This window comes from Mastigoproctus giganteus, chromosome 8 (genome assembly GCF_048544385.1).
Source record: "Mastigoproctus giganteus isolate SK-2022 chromosome 8, ASM4854438v1, whole genome shotgun sequence".
In the NCBI taxonomy this organism is placed as follows: Eukaryota; Metazoa; Arthropoda; class Arachnida; order Uropygi; family Thelyphonidae; genus Mastigoproctus; species Mastigoproctus giganteus.
Window position 1 is genome coordinate 202,527,456 of NC_143582.1, and position 21,484 is coordinate 202,548,939.

At 34.1% G+C, this 21,484-nt stretch overlaps 1 protein-coding gene across 1 annotated transcript in view; it reads right to left on the reverse strand.

Annotated features, from left to right (window-relative positions):
- Nucleotides 1–8,648: 8,648 nt before the first annotated feature.
- The window catches only part of Ndc1 (Nuclear division cycle 1), a 113,242-nt gene continuing 100,406 nt past the window's right edge, over nt 8,649–21,484 (reverse strand). Inside the window, exons 14-16 of the mRNA XM_090380447.1 lie at nt 14,287–14,387; nt 12,402–12,562; nt 8,649–8,712 (exon numbers count right to left, since the gene is read on the reverse strand). Coding sequence (XP_090236573.1) covers nt 8,649–8,712; nt 12,402–12,562; nt 14,287–14,387 — 326 coding nt within the window. The remainder of the gene's footprint in view (nt 8,713–12,401; nt 12,563–14,286; nt 14,388–21,484) is intronic.

A 21,484-nucleotide genomic window follows, 5' to 3' on the forward strand; every position in this document is an offset into this window, starting at 1 on the left:
GATACAGAAAAGTGCCAGTGCCAAATATCCAGTTTACTCAAATTTATCATATTCTAATAGTTTTCCAACATTATTGCAGCAATGTGAAAAACCAGACCATATTCATAATCCAGATACATCATCAACATCTTCACCAGATCTACTGGATGTAAACACATGGAAAAATCCAAATATTGTTGAAAAATGGTTAAAAAAATTACAAGCCACAGATGTCAGTCTAGTGAGGCCAGAACCAGAAGGTTGTAGATCATCTTGTGATGAATATTGGCATCGAGATGCAAGAGTTCCAAACACCATGTCAAAAAGACCTAGTCAGGCAAAAAGCTATAAGAGAGACAGAAATAAATCAGCTTATATTTCTGATAGTCTTCAACAATTCTGCACTCACAATAACTGCCCTACTTCAAAAACAGTTCCTGAACCACTTATGATGGTTGGTTCACGTTGTGGGGAAGAAAAAAAATTTCTCAAGTCACAGTCTTGTGACTTTGTGTAACTTCTAACATTATAAAAAAGCACTAATTAACTAATTCATATATTTCAGCTGATTTTATAGATATTGTATCAAAACTTTTAATTTAAGATAATGTGACCTAGGAAACATAGCCAACTAATACAGATGTCATTGTGCCAAAGTAATTAATTGATCTATATTGTGTACAGAAAACAAAATTAATACAATAAAAAAATCAATATTTTAGTGAATACTGCTTATGAACCATTAAAGATTTTTTTTTTCCCCTTAGTTTTATTTTTTGTTTTTAACAGCACCAGATATGTTTTACACCTTAATTCTATCTTGGAATAGAGCTGCTGTTTCTAATTATCAGTGAGTATTATTCAAGACAAGGCAAGATGCTGAGATTAAAATAATCTCAAAGTTTTATCACCTTTCATTTTTTCTGCTTTTAAAAATTATATTTTAAAAATCTTTTTGATGTTGATACTCTTCAAACTTGGAAAAGCAGTAATAGTTGTCTAATTACAGACAGAATAATATACCACTAGCATAAAATACATATGCAGTATATGGGAAACTTCTTTAAATAGCACCTCACTTTGAAAATTATAAAATAGCTAACATGTTGTGGTATGTTGATATTTGCAAAAATTCCAGGACTAACTTGTCTTTTTTTGTTTGCAAAGTTTAAACTGGTTAGGAAAATGCTATGGTTTTATGACTTATAGTAGAACAAACACAATCTTTTTTTTTGATGATTCACCTTTATATTGCACTACTTTCAAATAAATGCCATTTATTTGAAAGGTTATTTTGCCATTTGTTTAAAAGACAAAGACAATACTATTACAGCTCGTTTCAAGGCATTTTGGTGCCTCACCAAGTAGCAGATACTTTCTAGTGATGGTCTACAGTCAAAAGTGAAAGCTGTTTTATATGAGTTGCAATGTAGTATACAAAGGAATACTACAAAAATTATAAAATAACTAATTGCATGGAAGCACATCTTGAACAACTTATTTTTGACTGTTTTGAATGTGTCACTGGTATATTTTCAAAACTGTCATATGGCATGAAACTTTGAAAATAGTATATAAATGGAGGAAGAACAGAATACATTAAAAATCAATTTTGAAATTTTAATTTTATACAAAGATAAGAAAACAGATTAATAAAACTGCTTATCTAGTCTTTCTATGTATCTGTCAACCAGTAGAATTTCAACTATCTATAATGTAAATAATAGTACTGACACTTAAGAGCAAACAGACTTCCATAACCATGAGAAACACTAATAAACAAATTAAATCACAGAACTATTCTGTTATTTGTTTAAAATGCCAAAACTTTCAATACTGCCTCATCAAATAGCAGGTAACTGTTATTAATAAATTTCTGATGGCTCATGATTTGGCATGCAGTATAAAGGTTAAAACTTTCAATATTTAATTTAGTAAAAGCTATATGGCCTATGAAATAAAACTGACATCTTGTCCTTCTACAGGTTTCTTACTTAACTTACTGGTGAGGTATCACTGTCTTCTATGAAACCAGGTATCACAGAAGTGTTTTGTATTTTAAAGCATGTTGATGTTCTGTTTGTTATAACTTGAATATTTAATATAGCAAAAGCTATATTAAATTGAGTTAATTATTCATTTAAAACATTTTATTCATCTCTTTTTTGCTGAAGTGGGCATTGCTCTGAAACTTCCATCTGCCAATAAATTAGACTTATGAATTTCTTGCTATTGAAACTTTTAAACAATAAAATTCCTTTACAGAATGGTCATGTTTTAGTTGGTTTCAAATGTACAACATGTGATCAAAGGTTTGGGTATTAAAATAAAATTTGGGAAATGATGAATATTACTGGTTATTTTGATGGATCTCTTCAAAGTAGTTTCTTAACACTGAACTATTAATGAATTAAGCATAGGTTTCAGTGCTTCTGCAACTTCTGAAAGTGCCAAAGGCTTCTTTTGAATTGCTAATAATTACTATGTCACCTGAACAATTTTCTTCAGCCATTGCACATTTCTCTTCCTTGCTTCTTTCAAAAAAAAAAAATTCTAACAGCTGTCTCTCCTCAGTTTGTGTTAGAAATGAATGTTCCAAATATGAATGTTTGTGTAATTTTATTTTGTATAAAAGCATATCTTTCTTTGGTGAAAAATGAGCATTATAATTTATAATTTTTTTTTTATATCTTGCCAGTTCCCAACTTTATATAATCCCACTTATATAAAATATCATGAAGTACTATGGAAAACAAACTATGTACAGTCAACTGAGACCAGTTCTGTATCTGTGTTTGCCTTTTGTCTTCCTTCTCCAAATGGCCCCCCCTTCATTACCATCTGTTATTACCAAACATCACTTTTGAGTCCTAAAAATAAGTGATGCGCAGTTACTAATACAAGTTCACTGAAAACGGAAAGTTAGTGGAATGAACTATAGTATGCTCAGTTACAAAGCATATACCATGCCAATAACATCAAAAACATTTCAACACATTGGTTTGATTTAGACTGAAAGTTTGTATTCAACAACAGTTTGCCAAGCCTTATTAAATAATTTGGAGAATTCAATGTGTAGTTGTAGTAGTAATGGAAACATGTGATGAAAAAAAGCAAGTGTATGAGCATCAGCCAAAAAAAAAAAAAAAAAAAATTCACACATCCATTCCCTCTAAAACTTTGTCCAGTTCCTACTTGAATTTATTTAAGCTATCAACTTCCACAATGGCTATTCTACATTTCCATCTATTCTACATGTCTTTCCTCAATTTGAATTTATGCTCCCTCAGGTTTATAATCTGAGCAAGAGGAAGAATCCCATTAGAATTCAGTGTGCTCAACCCATTCAAGGCCTTAATACACCTTGATCAGAATCATCTCGCAGGTGCCTAGTCTCCAGATGCTGCAATTTGCAGAACTTAAGCCTTTCTTGGTAAGAGGACCCCTTTGTTTCCCTCACCAATTTGTACATGCTCAAGCAACTCTACATCCTTCCTAAAATGAGGCCTCCAGACCTGTAACCAGTACTCAAGGCATGGCCTGACCATTGCCTTATACAAAGGGATAATCATCTTCTTTTCCCTACTAGAAAAATTCCTGTATATCATTGACAAGACCCCATAAACTGTTCTGGCAGTCTGTCTATATTGCTCGGAAAACTTCATATCTGACTGCACAATTACTCCCAGATCTTTTTCATTTTCTACCACCATGAGTGTAGTACCACACAGTTGGTACGTTACTCTGGGGTTACTTCTATTCTACCCATATGCTGTACTTTGCATTTGGACCTAGTCGTTTTTGCGCCAATAAAACCAAAATCACTTTGCATTTGTCAATGTTAAACTTCAGTTGCCACTTCTCAGCCATCTGTCCAAATTTTCTAGATTCTGTTGCAGTAGCACACTGTCATTAACAACCCTGCCAACCTATGTATCATCTGCAAACTTCAACATTAAGCCTGATTTAACTTTCATCAATATCATTGATAAATATACAAAACAACAGTGGGCCCAACACCAAACTCTGGGGAACTCCACTAATAACATTAGTGCATGAAGAGCAGCATCCATTGATTACCTCTGTCTTCTCCCACCCTTTTATCCATTGTAGCAACTTACCCTCAATACCATACTGCTCCAATTTGTACAGTAGGCTTCCATGCGAAACAGTATCAAAAGCAAAATTGAAGTATATGATATCAAAATTATATTTTGCATCCAGTTCCTTTGTAACCAAATCACAGTATCCAATCAAATTTGTCAGACAAGACTTTCCCTTAACAAACCCAAGCTGTGTCTAAATTATTACTGCAGTCTTGTCTAGATGCTCTCGCAATGCATCTTTGATCAGTGACTCCATTATTTTCCCCGGAACAGAAGTTCAACTAATTGGTCTAATTACTCATGTCAACCTTAGATCCCCCCTTTGTGAATTGGAGATACATTTGCACATCTCCAGTCAGTGGGGACTTCCCCTCAGTCCAAGGATGCTCTCATAATTATGGCTAAGGATTTGCTTACTTCCTTTGCCACCTCCTTTAATATAAATGGATAGATTCCATCTACCCCTGGTGCCTTTCTCATGTTTCACTTCAACAATTTCTCCTCCATTTTGCTCTCAGTTATTACAAAATCATTAAGCACCCTGTTACAGTTTGATAAACTTCTGGTATTTTCCTCCCTTAACTCCTCATGTGTGAATGTAGGTGCAAAATACTCATTCAGATTATCAGCTATCTGAGCAGGATCATCGATAGTCGAACCATCAATATGAAGTGGACCAATCGGATTCATCCTCTTCCTTCTAGAGTTTATATAAGTGAAGAAGTCCTTGCTGTTTTGCTTAGCATCCTTTGCCAAAGATTTGCTCGTAATCGTAATCTACCTTCACTTGCCTAACCTCCTTTGTGACTTGATTACAGACTAGCTTATACCTTCCATTGGCTTCTATGTCTCCTGGTAATTTATATGCATCCCATGCATTTTTCTTCTCTGTCACGAGTCTCATTAGTTCATCTGACATCCATTTAGGCCGAAACCTTGAACAATATTTCTTAGTAGGTATGAAAAGGCTAGTAGCTTCCACGATTAGTTTCTTGAATGCTTCCCCCACTTAGAATTTGCTGTTGGTAACAACGTCAGTTGATCCCACTGTATAGAATTTAAAAACTGTCTGAGACCAATGTAGTCACGTTCACGGAAGCAAAAACCCTTCCCTTTACTCCCAATGGTAATTATATCTTTAAGTAAATCCCACATCAATACACTGATCACTGCCATCTAGTGGTTCCTTTATCTGCAAGTTCTTTATACAAGAATAATCACTGCTGATAACCAGATCAAGAGTATTACCCTCTCTGGTTGCCTCTTGAACATGCTGCTGCAGAAAACAATCATCCAATAAATCCACAGAAGTCTTGCTATTGTGAGAGTGACCAATTCACTAGTTCCAATCAATATCTGGGAAGTTAAAATCCCTCATTATAACACAATCTGATTTTCTGGCCCATTCTATTTCTCTGTACGATTGTTCATTGTACTCAGTCATTAGGTCTATAACACACTCCTATTCTCATTTTTGCTTTCCCATTGGTTATGTCACACCAAACTGAGTCAGCATTGCACTGTCCGTCTATGTCCGCTGGATGAACTTCCTTAGATTTTATTTTTCTTAATTAACAGTATAACCCCTCTTTCCTTCTTATCTTGTCTCTCCTTTCTGTACACGCTGTACTCTCCAAATTCCAATTCTGCACTGCCTATATCTGTGTGACACCATGTCTCTGATATCCCAACAATATCTGCCTTTGATGTCTTGACCAGCACTTCAAATTCATCAAATTTATTTACCATACTTCTAGCATTGGTGTACATGCACCTATTCTTATTCTTAGTTACCTGAACACAGCCCAGGTATTTATTTGTTTCTTGATGACTCCCACTAGTCCCCGAACCTCCCTGCAGGCCACCGCTCATTCTAATAGAAGCAGTGCAAGAATTACTTTCACCTCTGCCTGCGGCTACTATTAACCTCCAACCCACCTAATGCTGCCTCAATAGCATCAGCAAACACTCTTGCACCTCTTCTATTTAAGTGTATCCCATCCCTGTGGAAGCAGTCTCTCCTGTTAACAAGCAAAGACCATGCTGAGAAAATCCTACTCCATGAGCCTCGCACATTCCCTCCTTTATTTATATAAATAAACATAGTTTATTTATGGCAGAACTGCAGACACCTTCAAATTGAACCCTAACTCACAACTTTTTTTCAGCATTAACCTGTACTTGTTAAGTAAATCTGCAGATCTCTTACATTAAGAGTAGGAGATCTGCAGATGTGTAAACAATATTAATCATCTTAACACATCTTGAATGGGTTGAGCACGCTGAATTCTGATGGGATCCTTCCACTTGTTCAGATTACGAACCTAAGGGGGCATAAATTAAGAAAAGACAGATGTAGAATAGATGTGCGGAAATTTGCCTTTAGCCAGCAAGTGGTTAATTGCTGGAACAAACTTCCATCTGTTGTTGTGGAAGTTGATAGGTTAAATAAATTTAAGGAGGAACTGGACAGGCATTTGGAGGGAATGGCGTTATTTTTATTTTTTTTTTTTTGGCTGATGCTGCATAAGCTCATACACTTGCTTTCTTGCATCACATGCTACTACTACATTACATTACATTACATTTTTATGATATACAATTTATGATTTACAAATTCTCTACAATGTGTAGAGAATTTGTCATAACAAAGGGGTACTACTTTCTAATACAATCCTATTATGCTGCAGAATAGCAGAAACTTCAGTTTTGGCTGAAACGTGCTTTGACTTCTTTGTGCAGTGTTTGAATTATTACGAATATATACCACTAGGTAGCAAATATGATTAACACTGATGCTTTTTTAACCAAATAACACAACAGATACGCATCATTAAATTGAGGATAGAATAACCAAGTCAGAGGTGAATGAATTAAGGTGACACAAGTGACTTCTCTTCTTATATAATGTAGCAATTGAAGTTTGAACTCTTATTACAAAATATTCAGAGTCAGGCAGGAAAAAAATATATTAACTTGTTGTTTTCTGCCTATTTTTGGGAGAGTACATACAATGCGCCATAATATTTGGAATGTTGAGAAAAAATATTCCAAAAATTCATTAATAATGGCTGAAAAGTAAAAGTCTGTAATTCATAGCTAAAAGCAAACACTTTTGGATTGAGTTGTAAATCAGAACAAACCTCAATTTTATGAAAAGTTTACTTCAACACAAACAAAGAACAAATAAAACTGTGCACAAAGTCTATAAAAAACAACCAAGAGTTACTGCAAATATCAGCACACTGATCTATTCAATCAGTGAGCTGATATCAAGTAGTTGTTAATTTCATGCTTTTACAGTACATGTTTATTAATCACTTACTAATGATCACTCATGTATTATAGTAGTAGTAGTGGCATGTGATGCAAGAAAGCAAGTTTATATGAGCAAATATGAGCTTATGCAGCATCAGCCAAAAAAAAAAATCACACCATCCCCTCCAAATGCCTGTCCAGTTCCTCCTTAAATTTATTTAACCTATCAACTTTCACAACGACAGATGGAAGTTTGTTCCAGCAATTAACCACCCGCTGGCTAAAGGCAAATTTCCGCACATCTATTCTACATCTGTCTTTTCTTAATTTGAATTTATGCCCCCTTAGGTTCGTAATCTGAACAAATGGAAGGATCCCATCAGAATTCAGCGTGCTCAACCTATTCAAGGCCTTTTCAATTCAACCAATTCAATCCATTATGGTACATTATTTCTAGTACCATTCGACAGTTATATGTATCAAAGGCAATGAATGTGTTAAAATAAAAATTAATACCATATAGTTTAGAAAGAGTAACTCTTCAAAAAAAAAAAAAAAAAAGCAGTATCATAATGTAGAAAGCAAGTCACTTTTTCTTAGTAAACATTATGAAAAGTTATCTTAGTATTTTTCTTTCCTTTTTCTACAGTACTTATCTTTGATTTTTCAAATTGTTTGCGGAATAGGTGTTTTTTTTCTCTTTATTCTTTAAATGTCAAAGATGCAATGTAACTTTTAATTACAGAAATTATTTTAGCATTTCATAAATCTATCTCTGACATTAGAATAGTTCTATATTGTGAGAAGGTGAAGGATGCCATTTTTTTTCATGGTCTTTTATACAATATTTTTATAAAGAACATTACTAGCCAAGAACATAAGCAGTATCTGTAAGGGAATTCACATATTTTTATATTTTGAGGTTAAATGTATGCAGGCGAGGGAAATCCAAAATAAACATTCTCATCTTAGCAATTATGGAACTCCATCATAATCACTTGGGATTTAATAGTGTTCTCCAAGAAATCTTGAAATGTCCAAGTTCATTGTTTACTGTGCAAAATCATTAATTCACACTTGCAAAATTAATCCATTTATGTGAGAAAATGAAATGTTTATTTATATAAATAAACAGCATTCATTTAAAATACTTTTATTGGTATACTGTACAAGAAAATGTTTACATAAGTTTGAACAAAATACTTCTCTATCTATACCAGTTTTACATATTTCTCTTGCTGCATATAAATTACTGAATATTTTAAAACAAACATATGTGTACATATCCCACCACAGGGTATTTCATCATTCTTGAAATTCCATATAATGCCTCAGATAGCGATGATGATCTTCTGACAAAGAGATGTCACTAGAAATGTGAAAAAAAAATAAAATAATAATAAAATCACTATATATTTATCTCATTATTTTATCCTTATATGAAAAATGTTTAATTAAAAATAATAAATCTCAATGTTTATTCTCTTAATGGCAAAAGAACAATATAGAACTTAGAAGGAATCTAATGGTCATACATTCACAATGTATGTATGACCATTAGATTTGTTAAAGTTCACAAAAGTATATTTCTACCTGTATTTATGTTATATTTATTTAACAAAATACTGATAAATAATATTTAATGAAATATTACTTTAACTTTGCCACTGTAAATCACAACAGTTAATACAAACCAGCAGCAAACTTGTGCAACCTATCCCAACATGCATGTCTGGCATTGCACTATCTTTAAGGTATACACATTTTTTGTTAATAGAGCAGTAACCTGACATTTTATTTGTGTAAACTTATTTATGCATTTGTTTCTTTATTAGTACCACAGTGTATTTTGAACTTTATTTTGCTCTTTAGTAGAAAAATTACTGCAGTGAAAAGCAGGTATGTAGCCCAATACATCACGTATGGATTTACTTATTATTACAGCAAGAGTGGAAGGGCTCCAATGTGTCACATGCATGGAAGTTCTCTCTACTGAAACCAAATAAATTGCAACATTATTTAAATACTAAACATCAAAAATTCAGGAAGAGTAATATGCATTTCTTTTCTTTTGATTTAATATGAAAACAGCTTCCATTTAGAAAAGAAGTTATGTAGAACAAAACATGTATGGATTTACTTATAATTACAGCAAGAGTGAAAGGGCTCCAATGTGTCACATGCATGGAAGGTCTTTCTAGTGAATAACTGAAACCAAATAAATTGCAACATTATTTAAATACTAAACATCAAAAATTCAGGAAGAGTGATATGCATTTCTTTTCCTTTGGTTTAATATGAAAACAGCTTCCATTTAGCACATTTTATATGTCAATTTTCAAAAAGCTGCTTTCATGGTGAGGACCCACTTTCCCAACTTAACCTAAGTAAATTCAACCGTGTTTGAAATTACTTGAACTTCATTCTTAAAAAAAAAAAAAAGTTGGTAACTGCAGATCTTTTTTAATATAATGACATGACAAAATGCAATTAGCTCCTGAAACTCAGAGCACACCACGTATCACAAGTTTCAATAAGTTGAAAGGAAACAAAAAGAAACATTAACATTATACTTCGATCTCCATAGGCTTTTGTTTTGTGTGAAATTCATATAAAGGAATGTTGTTTCAGAAAACAGAACCAGCCAGAATAAAACTAAGAAAAAAAGTTGATGAATTTGCAGTTGAATTGTGAATATACAGGTTAGTTGACTCCCATTTGGATTGGACTGCATTGTAAAAAAGAAAATTTCAAAATGCCAACATGGCAAAGGCATATACAAAAGAAACCAAAAATCTGTATAACAGTATACCTGTCAGCTTTCAGAATTTGGAAAACTTTTAATACAAATTCATCTTTAAGCTGGAACAAACTGGAAAGTTTATTCATATTAACAATGATAATAATAATCCACCTGATAACTTCAATTAACAAAACATATTCAACGGCAATCATTAAAAAAAATTTAAAATAAGTCAGTGATCTACGTCAAAACAGGTTAAGACAAAAAAATGAAAGTATTTGATAAAGTAAATGCTATACAACAAACTATTCCTGAATTAGACATTTTATTTTTAAAGACTTCCTTTAATGCTCTGAAATAAAAATTCATTAAATTACAGAATAATAAAACTGTATTATCAAAAATGTTCAAAACAAAAATAATAAGTTACCTAGTCTCATTATATACTCCTCAACAAAATTAACAGAACACATAGAAAAAGGTGTAACTCTTGCAGCTTGCAATCAAGCGAGACAAAATTTGGTATGGTAGCGTACCATAGAATAACAATGAAATGAGGAGACAGTGAGAAACTTCGGACAAGTATAAGGGACATTTATAGGGATTGTATAAGAATTACCAAAAAGGACACATTACAGAATGTCGATACAAGATGCTTGAAAATATGGTCACATGGCATCAGTACGGTGTATGATCCCCCTCCAGCGGCTAAACAGGCATGACAGCGGTGAAACCCATGTTTAGTCTCTAGAGCAAAGTTTCCGGCATCCCCCTCCCCCCATACTTCTCCTTCAACCCATGCACGGTACTAAGTACTATAGGTTTTGATACCTTTCGTGTTTGGGGTTTTCATAAAAAAAAAATATATATATAAGGGTGTCTATAAGATTCTTTGGCAACAAATCTCATTCTTTCACCAGCACAGACCTTAGCTCACCAAGTGACCAAGGAGTTGGCTGTCAGCGTGCAATGCAACACAAGGGGTTCCCACACATGTTCAATCAGATTTAAGCTTGGTGATTGATCATGCTGACCATGGCAATCATTGGATATCTTCAGTTTCAAGATATTCCTCCACCACTTGAGCTCTATACACAGTGGCACTGTTGTGCATGAAAAGAAAATATGGGCCAATCACACCCTTAAAAAGTTGTGCGTAGGGTTCAAGGATCTGTTCTCAGTGCTTCTGCACAGTTATGGTACCCCAATCAAAAATATGAAGGGGGGGGGGGGGGGGGGTGGCTGATGATCATTATTCTGCCCCACATGAGAACATCGCGTCCCTTTTAAGTGTCCCTTTCTCTAATGATGGAGGGATGGTTCCACATTCCTTGTTGTCTCCAGATGAAATAATGTCTAGAATCTATTTGTAGGCTAAAAAGGGACTCAGAGAACAGAACTCTACCCAATTTGTCAGGGCTCCAAGTCACATGTTCATGGAATCCGTTTCAACGAGCTCTGCGGTGGTTTGGGGTTAATGAGTAACTGGCTCCCTTGCGTAGAGTCCACTTGACTCGAGTCTTCTTAACAGTCTGGTTAAGAAGGTTAAGAAATGTTTTTGCCTGTGGCTGCATCAACCTCAAGAGACAGCTGATGACAGGATATCACACGGTTCCATCTTGTTGTTAGAGCCAGATAAGTGGTCTGTTCTGGTTGATGTAGCCCTTGGGCAACCTTGGCCAGCTCTTCTTGTAATGGTTCCTCTCTCCTGAAATTGCTTCCATAGTGCCGAGAAGACACTGCGTGACACATTAAGCCAACGTGCCACCTCCACCTGCGAGGTGGCAAGAAGCCCAGCTTGAAGTTGTCCAACAGCCTGCCATCTCAAAGAATCATCTAAATAAAGATGATCCATCCTGAGTACTGGAGATATGACTATCCTACTGAGCAAGCCAAAAAATGGGAATGAAGTGATGTGGTCGCAACCCGTGTTTTTTAAAGGCATGAATTAATTGCACAATGTGCGGCTCTGTAAGGTGGTAGGTCGATTTATATTGGATACTCAGAATTTGCATGCCAGGATGCCTATTATATAAAACATTCGCCTTCAGCAGCACTGTTCATAATAAAATATTAATGAAAAATATTTTGTTCTGTTAATTTTTTCAAGCAGTATTTTATGGAAGAAAGCCTCTCAACCTATGTAAAATTTAAAATTATGACACTAATAATTGAGTAAAAATTTAAACCTTTAAAATTTTAACTTAAAATTTTGCTCTTTTGCTATGTTTTTTTCCTTTACTAAATATATTAAATTTAAAAAAAAAAAATGTATGAAATTGCACATAAATTCTCACTTCTACAGTATTACTTACCAAATACGATCGTTAAAAGTACAAACAATATGATATAAACCACTATTTAAAGATGACCTAAGAGCTTGCCTTAACTGAAAATTTTTAAGCTGATGTTGGGTCATTATACCATCACGAACATTCTTTTTTAATAAAGCTACCTTTTGATATTTGTCAAAGGCCTATAAATATAAAAATTAAGGTTCAGCTTTTATAAATAAATTCACATTTTAATTATATATTACCAAACCTTAAAAAAAAAAAAAAAAAAAAAAAATACAGATTTGCAATGCCAATCATATGGTTCTCTAAATCCAGTGTTTCAAAATGGATAAAAATCATATAGCAATTATAAAATTTTGTTTCTGTCAGGTTTAAACTTAGGAACTACTGCCTTTACAAAATAGCCTCTAGTGGCTATTTATTACTGTCAGATTACAATTATTGATGTGTTAGGAAACTAAAAAAAAACAACAAAAAAACATGCAAATCAATATATGCCAGGCCACAATAATAAAAATGAAAAATCAAACTTACATGTTAATAAAAATTATATTTGCTAATTACACTGCACTTCTATTTTTGAAACAAACCATTTTAAATATTTCACAGATTATAATAGTTTCTTCAGTGCAAACTTGGAATGCTGGGTAAAATCAATCTTCAAGTTGATATTTCAGTTTTTAAACTTAACACAAGTCAATTTTTTATGGTCGGCCTATTTCAAAAAAGAAAGAATATAATTTCATTTAATGTGTACTTGTATGAATATTCAAGCACTATAAACCTAAGCAGCAACAGATTTTCATTTACTACTGATTAAAAAAGCATATGCAAATGTTGCTGCCATGGTCATGAAGTGGTAATTTAGGCATGTGGTAATTTGTAGTAATTTAGACATGAAACATTATGCCCTAAATTAACTGGGTTTACTTTGTACACATTTTGGCATCTCATCTTTGTAATTTAAATCATTACCAGATTCCAGGTGTTGCAATAATGGATGCTTTTCCATCAATCAATAAGGCAAGGAAAAAAAATGAAGAAAATATGGGAGGATCACATTGAAGTAGCACTGAGGCAACTTGTAGTAATAGCATAACAAACAGAGATCAAATGCACATTAAACAGATTTTTGTCATTTCCATAGCAAACTTTCATTTGCTGTGGAAATAGCAATTTACTATTCTATTGACTAATAAAAGCACACGAAGTGCTGTTATTACATAAACAGATTGAATCAAATGCTGATGGGACATATCATTGTGTTCTTATTTATTGAATGGATTATAACTAACAGAAAAAAATGGCTTTCAGTATCAGGAAACATGACGTGGAAGGTTTCTTGTAATGACCACGGAACAGTGTGTGCCTTGCATGTGCCATTCCATATTGTTAGTGCTTGATTAACCATTTTATTCTGATATTATATTGGATAACAAAAACAATATCTTTAGTAACACAGCAGTTCTTGTTATCAAAAATAATTACTTCCTGAATAGTTCATTTCCAATACACAATGCAGGAGAGTAAGTGAATGCTGTTTTCATTGCATTCTACAATAAACTTTACAAACTTGCCATTTCCTGAAAGAAAATTAAATATTATTTTCAGCAGTATATTTCATTTGTTAAAATGAAATATACTACTGGTTGTATTGGTAAATTAATCATATATTATTTGGTACAAGTGGTGTAAGATTGAAACCTAGACCAATGAGTAGTTTAGATTCTCAATTGTAAACTTTTTAAATACTTAAAAATAAGTTTAAACATAAATACAGAACATAACCAAGAACACGTTTAGTTTGAGTTTCCCTTTAATTATTAGGTTAACAATGTTTCAAGACTGACTCTCTCATTATATCAAAGTCTACTTGATAAACATAAAAATGCTTTGCACTTACCACTTGAAGATCAATAAGTGATGCAAGAATGTTTTTTAAAGATCTCTGCACAACACCATATCTGTCTTCATAATAGGACATTGATGCAAGGTAGGAGAGAGCTATAAAAAAAGTGTTTTTTTATAGTGAAACTATAAATTATTAATTATACATTATATAACGGTTATACATTCTACAATGCTTTACACATTTATGCATAACTGTTAAATCAATTTGGAATATTAAATGCAAATTATGTATTACTATTTTAAGTAAACATGTACCGATATTTAGTTAAAACATTAATTTTGTATTATTTCAACAATTAACAAATATATTTTAAAAAATACAGTTTAAACCAAAAAATGAAGGTTGCTTCCAGATGATATTTCAGATCATAGATTGCTCTGAAATGGATAAAAATAAAAATTAACTTTTTACATATATATATATATATACACACATGCACACAGATAGATATATGCAGTGGTGGACAAAAAAACTGCATCACCTTAAAAAAAAGTAACATTTGTAGTGAAACATACAAGATATTGTTTGATTACAGTAATTTTGTTTGTCGCAAAGCAAAGGTACTGCATCAGCTATTTCTATAAATAGCTATGTTGGAAGAGTATACACACCCATTAGCATCCTGTTTTGTGGAGGTGTAAGCATGGCTCCATATGTTCAGTTGACACCAAGAAAAAAAAGTGTAGCTGTTGCTCTGTCTCAGGTAGGGCTTTCTATGCATGCTCTCGCTGATAAAATAGACTGCCACCAGTCAACAGTAAATTTGGCCATAATTTGCCAAATAATATGGATTTCATTGCATATTTGCTCTACTTCCCCTTTTTTGTATTATAGTCAAATTTGCCTGCCTTTATCTGATGCCAGAGACCGTTACTTTTATTTTTCATTCTTATTTAATATTTTTTTTACAGGTCACTCCTTTTTAATCATCCTTATGATACAACCTGCATTTTTTTTCAGCTTTTGGCATTCTGTGTAACTTACACTTCCATCTTTACATTTAACTGTTATATTTCTTACTATATACATATATATACATCTGCATCCTTTGCTGCTGCTGCTGCTGCTGTTTTGAGTGTTTTGGTGCATTTATCATATTTTTATTTTTCCTCCTGATTTTAACTCACTGGTATTTTGTTTTATATTTTATATCAATTTAAGAATTAGCTATCTGCTGCTTTGCACGATGCTATTCTTTTAATTACAGCCACTTCTGTTTTATATTTTTAAATAGTCTTGTTTGTTACCCATCCTGCTATACCTCTACATACTTTTCAGTCTTAAATTTAGCATTCATTTTCTCATATTTTTGTTATCTTTTTCCTCTTGGCTTTTGTGAAACTTACACTTCGAGCTTCATATTTATACGTCTATATACATCTACATCCTTTGTTGCTCTTTGCATGCTCTGGTGCATTTCTTATATCCAACTTACTTTTATTTTTCCACTTTTTTTCCTGGTTTTTACTCACTGGTATTATATATACCCGATTATATATACTGGTATTATATATACATACCCGATATTCTTCCTGATGAGGAAGAACATGCATTGAAGAAAATGAAGAATCAGAAAGCCCCGGGGGAAGATGAAGTTACTGTAGAGTTGTTAAAATTGGGAGGAAGAGACATAACACAAAAACTGGCAAGACTCTTCACAAAGTGCATTAGAAAAGGTGTGATGCCTAAGCAGTGGAATAATGCAATCATAGTTTTGCTGCATAAGAAAGGAGATAAATCAGAAATTGGAAATTATAGACCAATTAGCTTGTTATCCCACATCTACAAGTTGTTCACAAGGGTCATTACTAACAGATTAGAAAGAATACTTGTTGAGAATCAACTGAAAGAGCAAGCTGGCTTTAGGACAGGATTCTCAACTATGGATCACCTTCACGTAATATCACAGCTAATGGAGAAAGCAAATGAATATAAAACACCATTATGCCTGGCATTTGTGGATTATGAAAAGGCATTTGACTCCATACAGCATAAGGCAATGTTTCGAGCACTGGAAAGACAAGGCATAGATACCCCACATTATGATTTTGAAGAAAATATATGAGCATGCTACCTCCTTTATTAGACTAGACAAAGACAGTAGGAAATTTAAAATCGAGAAAGGAGTTCGACAAGGAGACACAATATCTCCAAAGCTGTTTACTGCTGCCCTTGAGGAAGCTTTCAGAAGATTAGACTGGTCGCAGAAAGGAGTCGATGTGAACGGAGAGTACCTAAACCATTTACGATTTGCAGATGACATTGTGGTCAATGGACACTGCTCATCGTGGACTGATGTTATTAGTGGAGTCCCTCAGGGCTCAGTGTTGGGTCCATTATTGTTTTCTGTATTTATAAATGATATTGATGATGGTATATCGGGCTTAATGTCCAAGTTTGCAGACGATACAAAGGTTGGCAGGGTTGTCAAGGACACTACTGACACTATGCTGCTGCAACAGGATCTGGAAAGGTTGAGCAGATGGGCTGAGAGGTGGCAAATGAAGTTTAACATTGACAAATGTAAAGTACTACATATGGGAAACAGCAACCCCAGAGAAACGTATCAACTCTGTGGTACTACACTGACAGTGGTAGAGAATGAAAGGGACTTACTTGGGGGTGGTTGTGCAGGCAGATATGAAGTTCTCTGAGCAGTGCAGACGGGCTGCAAGAGTAGCTCATGGAGTATTGTCAATGATATACAGGAATTTTTCCAGCAGGGATAAGGAGGTGATTATTCCATTGTATAAGGCGATGGTCAGGCCACACCTAGAGTACTGTATACAGGTCTGGAGGCCTCATTTCAAGAAGGATGTAGAGCTGCTGGAACGAGTACAGAGAAGGGCAACAAGATTAGTGAATGGAACAAAGGGGTGCTCTTACGAAGAAAGGCTTAAGTTTTGCAAATTACAGTGTCTGGAGACTAGGCACCAGCGAGGTGATCTGATAGAGGTGTATAAAGCCTTGAATGGTTTAAGCATGCTCAATGCTGATGGGATTCTTCCTCTAGCTCAGAAAAATCACCTGAGAGGGCATAAATTCAAATTGAGGAAAGACAGATGTAGGATAGACGTGCGGAAATTTGCCTTTAGCCAGCGGGTGGTTGGTTGGTGGAACAGACTTCCATCCCTTGTGGTGGAGGTTGATAGCCTAAATAAGTTTAAGGCTCAGCTGGACAGGTATTTTGAACGAACAGAGGGGTGAAGTGGGGTTTGGAAGTGGGTTTTTTTTTTTTTTTTTTTGGCTGATGCTGCATAAGCTTGCTTTCTTGCATCAAATGCCTCTACTAATGCTAATGGTCATAAGCCACGATCCCGAAGAATTAGAGGAAAATCTTAATCAGTTATGCACAGTTAGTAAGGATTTTGGACTAAAGATGAATATGGCTAAAACAAAAGTAATGATGAACAAGTATGCCACAGAAAGGGAAATAATGATTGAAGGAGCAGTAATTGAAAAGGTGGAGTCATACTTATCTGGGGCAAGTTATTAGCTGTAATAATGATAAATGGCTGGAAGTCAAGAGAAGAATAAATTTTGGATGGATAGCATTTAGGAAATATAGTCACATACTGAAGAGCAATATCCCAGTTTGTCTGAAACGTAAAATAATGAACCAATGTATACTCCATACCATGACTTATGGAAGCGAAACTTGGGCACTCAACAAAAGAATGGAAGAGAAGCTGAGAACTACACAGCGAAGAATGGAACGAATTATATTGGGAATCAGACTGTTAGATAAGAAGAGAAACACATGGATTAGGCAGCAAACTCAAGTAAAGGACATTCTTATCAAAACTAAAGAACTAAAACGGTCTTGGGCAGGACACACAGCTTGAAGACATGATGACAGATGGACTAAGAAAATAACAGAATGGTACCCAAGAGGAGCTAGAAGAAAACCTGGAAGACAAAGGCAGAGATGGATAGATGAAATTCATGAGTTTGTGGGTAGTAAATGGATAGCCAGTGCTCAAAACAGAACGAACTGGAAAGTTGCTGGAGAGGCCTTCATCCTGCAGTGGATTGAAAATGGCTGATGATGATGATGAAAATACAAATAAAATAAAAAGTGGTACAGCTGTAATCAGATATCGGGGGGGGGGACATATTTAGATAAAGGTCGAATACAGGTAAGTCAAATGTGCAGAATCTGATGTCAGCTGAAACAAATATTGATACATGGTCAGGTATTTCATCAGGGGACTACACCTGACCATGTATCATGAACTGCGTTTCTATACTTGTGCATAGTAGTAGAAGAAAGGTGAAAGGCCAAAAAGCAACAAAAATGTAATTAGCACATTCTTATACAGTATAGACAAGGTAGTCCCAATGCAGTGTAGTCATTAAGGTAAAAATAAGGATCAAGTTAGAATAAAATATGGTTAAGTGTTTACAGAATGGAAAAAGCTGTTTTATATAAATATATGTAGAGTTTAGTTTTGTGGAAATTGGAATTCAATAATTTGAAACAAGCACATGGTATAGGGTGAGGTATTAAATTGAGGATAGGGAAGAGAAAAGAGTATTTAAATAAATAACACAAAAAACAGTGACAGAAGTAGGAACGTTTGTGTCACCCTTGTATACACTAATAGTTTTACGAATGGGAAGAAAGGTAGAAATAGATAGCAGAAAGATAAAAAGCAAAGAAATAGTTATTAAATCACACTAAGCTAGCTGGAGTTGTGAAGCCCAACCTTATAGTAAGGGCTCTTGTTTTGTAAGCATTAGTATAAAAGTGAGCTAATAGCAAATCCTTGTACTGCAAGGAAAAGGCAGGTGTAAAAATACGTAAGTTGAAACATGCCAAGAAACGAAACCGAAAGTATAATAACTCCAGGTATCGTTTCACTTTCTTATTATACTTTGGGTTTCGTTTTAGGTTTGTTTCTTGGCATGTTTCGACTTACATATTTTTACCCTGCCTTTTCCTTGCATTATAATCCCACAAGGGATGCATTATAATCCCACAAAATATATGAAGACTGGAATATATGCCAACACTGGAATAACAGCCAAGGATGGGAGTGCACCTTGCATCAATACCTTACAAAACTAACTTCTCTTTAATTAATTTTTTTGTAGTAATAAAAAATATACCTGCTGTCTTTCAGAGATTTTATACTTGATTGATTTCTTTAAGCGCATGGGTTATAACCAACAGCAAAAAGGATTTGGACATTGGGAAACATGACATGGGAGATTTCTTCTAACAATTTTGGAATGGTAGGAGCCTAGCCCTTGCATATACCATTCCACGTTGCCAGTATTAGCTTAACCATTTTCTTCTTCCTTTTTTATTTTATTTTATTTATTTTTCTGTTAAACAGTCATTCTCACAACAACTATATATCACATAAACCCTCTGCTATTTATACCACTGCAAGTCATACATTCCTTTAAGTTGATAAAGGGATACTCTACCTCAAAAGCTACTTATTATTTTATTTCAGTGCTTTTATTTATCGATGTTATCAGTTTTATCCTTACTTTATTTGTATTCTATTTAGTGTTTTATTCTTGTTTAACTATTATATTTCATTAAAATTTGTTCTTAATTCTCGTGTTTGTCAGCTGTTATAAGAAATCTTCCACAGGTTATAACCATGACAGGTGGTGCAATGTTATTTTAGCATAAATCTTATCCTCAAATATAAATAACATAATAAAGTATATTATAAAAAAAAGAATGGGACTATTTTGTACTTTTGCGTATATTTTTGGTCTTCCAGGGTTTAAGCTGCAGATTTAAAAGTATGGTCTTAACCCCTTCCAGGAACATTTTTTCCGGAAAAATTTGCCGTAACAGATCAACTTTTTTTTATTTTACAGATTAAAAGAATGCATCATGCAAATACTCATTGTATAGTTTTTTGTGTTTTTTATTAATTTCTTCGTAGAAAATACATGGGAGTAATTAACCCATTTGGGCTATCCCGAGTTATCTCGAATATGCCAAAAAGTGTGCAAATTATACAGATTTTTTTAATAAATTAGTGCTTGAGCTAAAAGAAAGGCACAAAAAAAGTATTCATTACTCATTATATAAAAAAATTTAAAAAATCAAGTGAAACGCACAAGTAGTAATCACGAACTAACTACATTCTGACACACGGCCGCCACAAGTGGACAGGCGAGGTAAGCGTCGCTTACGGGCGGCAGTTCAAGAGGGCGCTGAAATATTTTTCAATATTGTTTTTGTGAATTATTTTCGTGGGTTCAGTATTCTGCATTTAGGATGGGAAATTATATTTTGCTTATTGGCGGCACAGGAATGCACGCTACTGTTCTGACATTGCTGTACAATATAAGTAAAATGAAAGCCAGCCGTTTGCTACCAGGCATAAGAAAAACATAAGGCAACCAGAGAAAACTCGGGATTTACCTGCCTAATGCAAAATTAGCCAAATAAATGCCAGAGAAAATACGTTTCAGTCCTAAATTTGGAGGTACAGTCAGTCCTCGTATAGCACAATAGTTGTGTTCCTAGAAACCCTTGTGCAATGCAAAATCGTGCAATATAAACAACAGGCCCTATGGGAAAAATAGGGTTATGTGCCGACCACCCAAGATTGAACACACATTTGTAACCAAAACATTACCAAACACAATAAATAATCGTAATAAAATACGTAAGTATTTTATTACGACTATTACATAATAAGATATTGCTAATGCTTTTGCTTCTGTCGTAAGCAAACTTGTTTTTTGTTTGATTTTCTATCCAAACAGATGACAGCCTTTCCATCTCTTCCAATTCTTTGTGTCTTAATCTAATGGATTTTAATTACACTTTGAGTTGTTCCTGCTATAAAGTTGTTTTTATTTTCTCTGCATTCTTTGTAATTCTCGGTGTTGCCTCATTTAGGTCTGTAGTACGTGCAATATCACATGGTCTTTCATTTCGCTCAAAGCGTTTCACAATTTCATATTTTTTCCTCTATTGACAGAGGTGGACTGGCCATAAACCTTACCGGGGAAATGCCGGTGGGCTGGAGGCTGGTGTGATTTTGGCCATAAACCATAGTATGAGGCCACTACAAATTTTCCCGGGTAAGAATTTTTGACCCAGTCCGCCTCTGTTTATCGATATTGCTTTTCTTTTTCTCTCTGAATCTGCAATGTCTTCACCAGGACGGTTCCTTTTCACACCTTTTAAGTATTTTACTCATTTTTA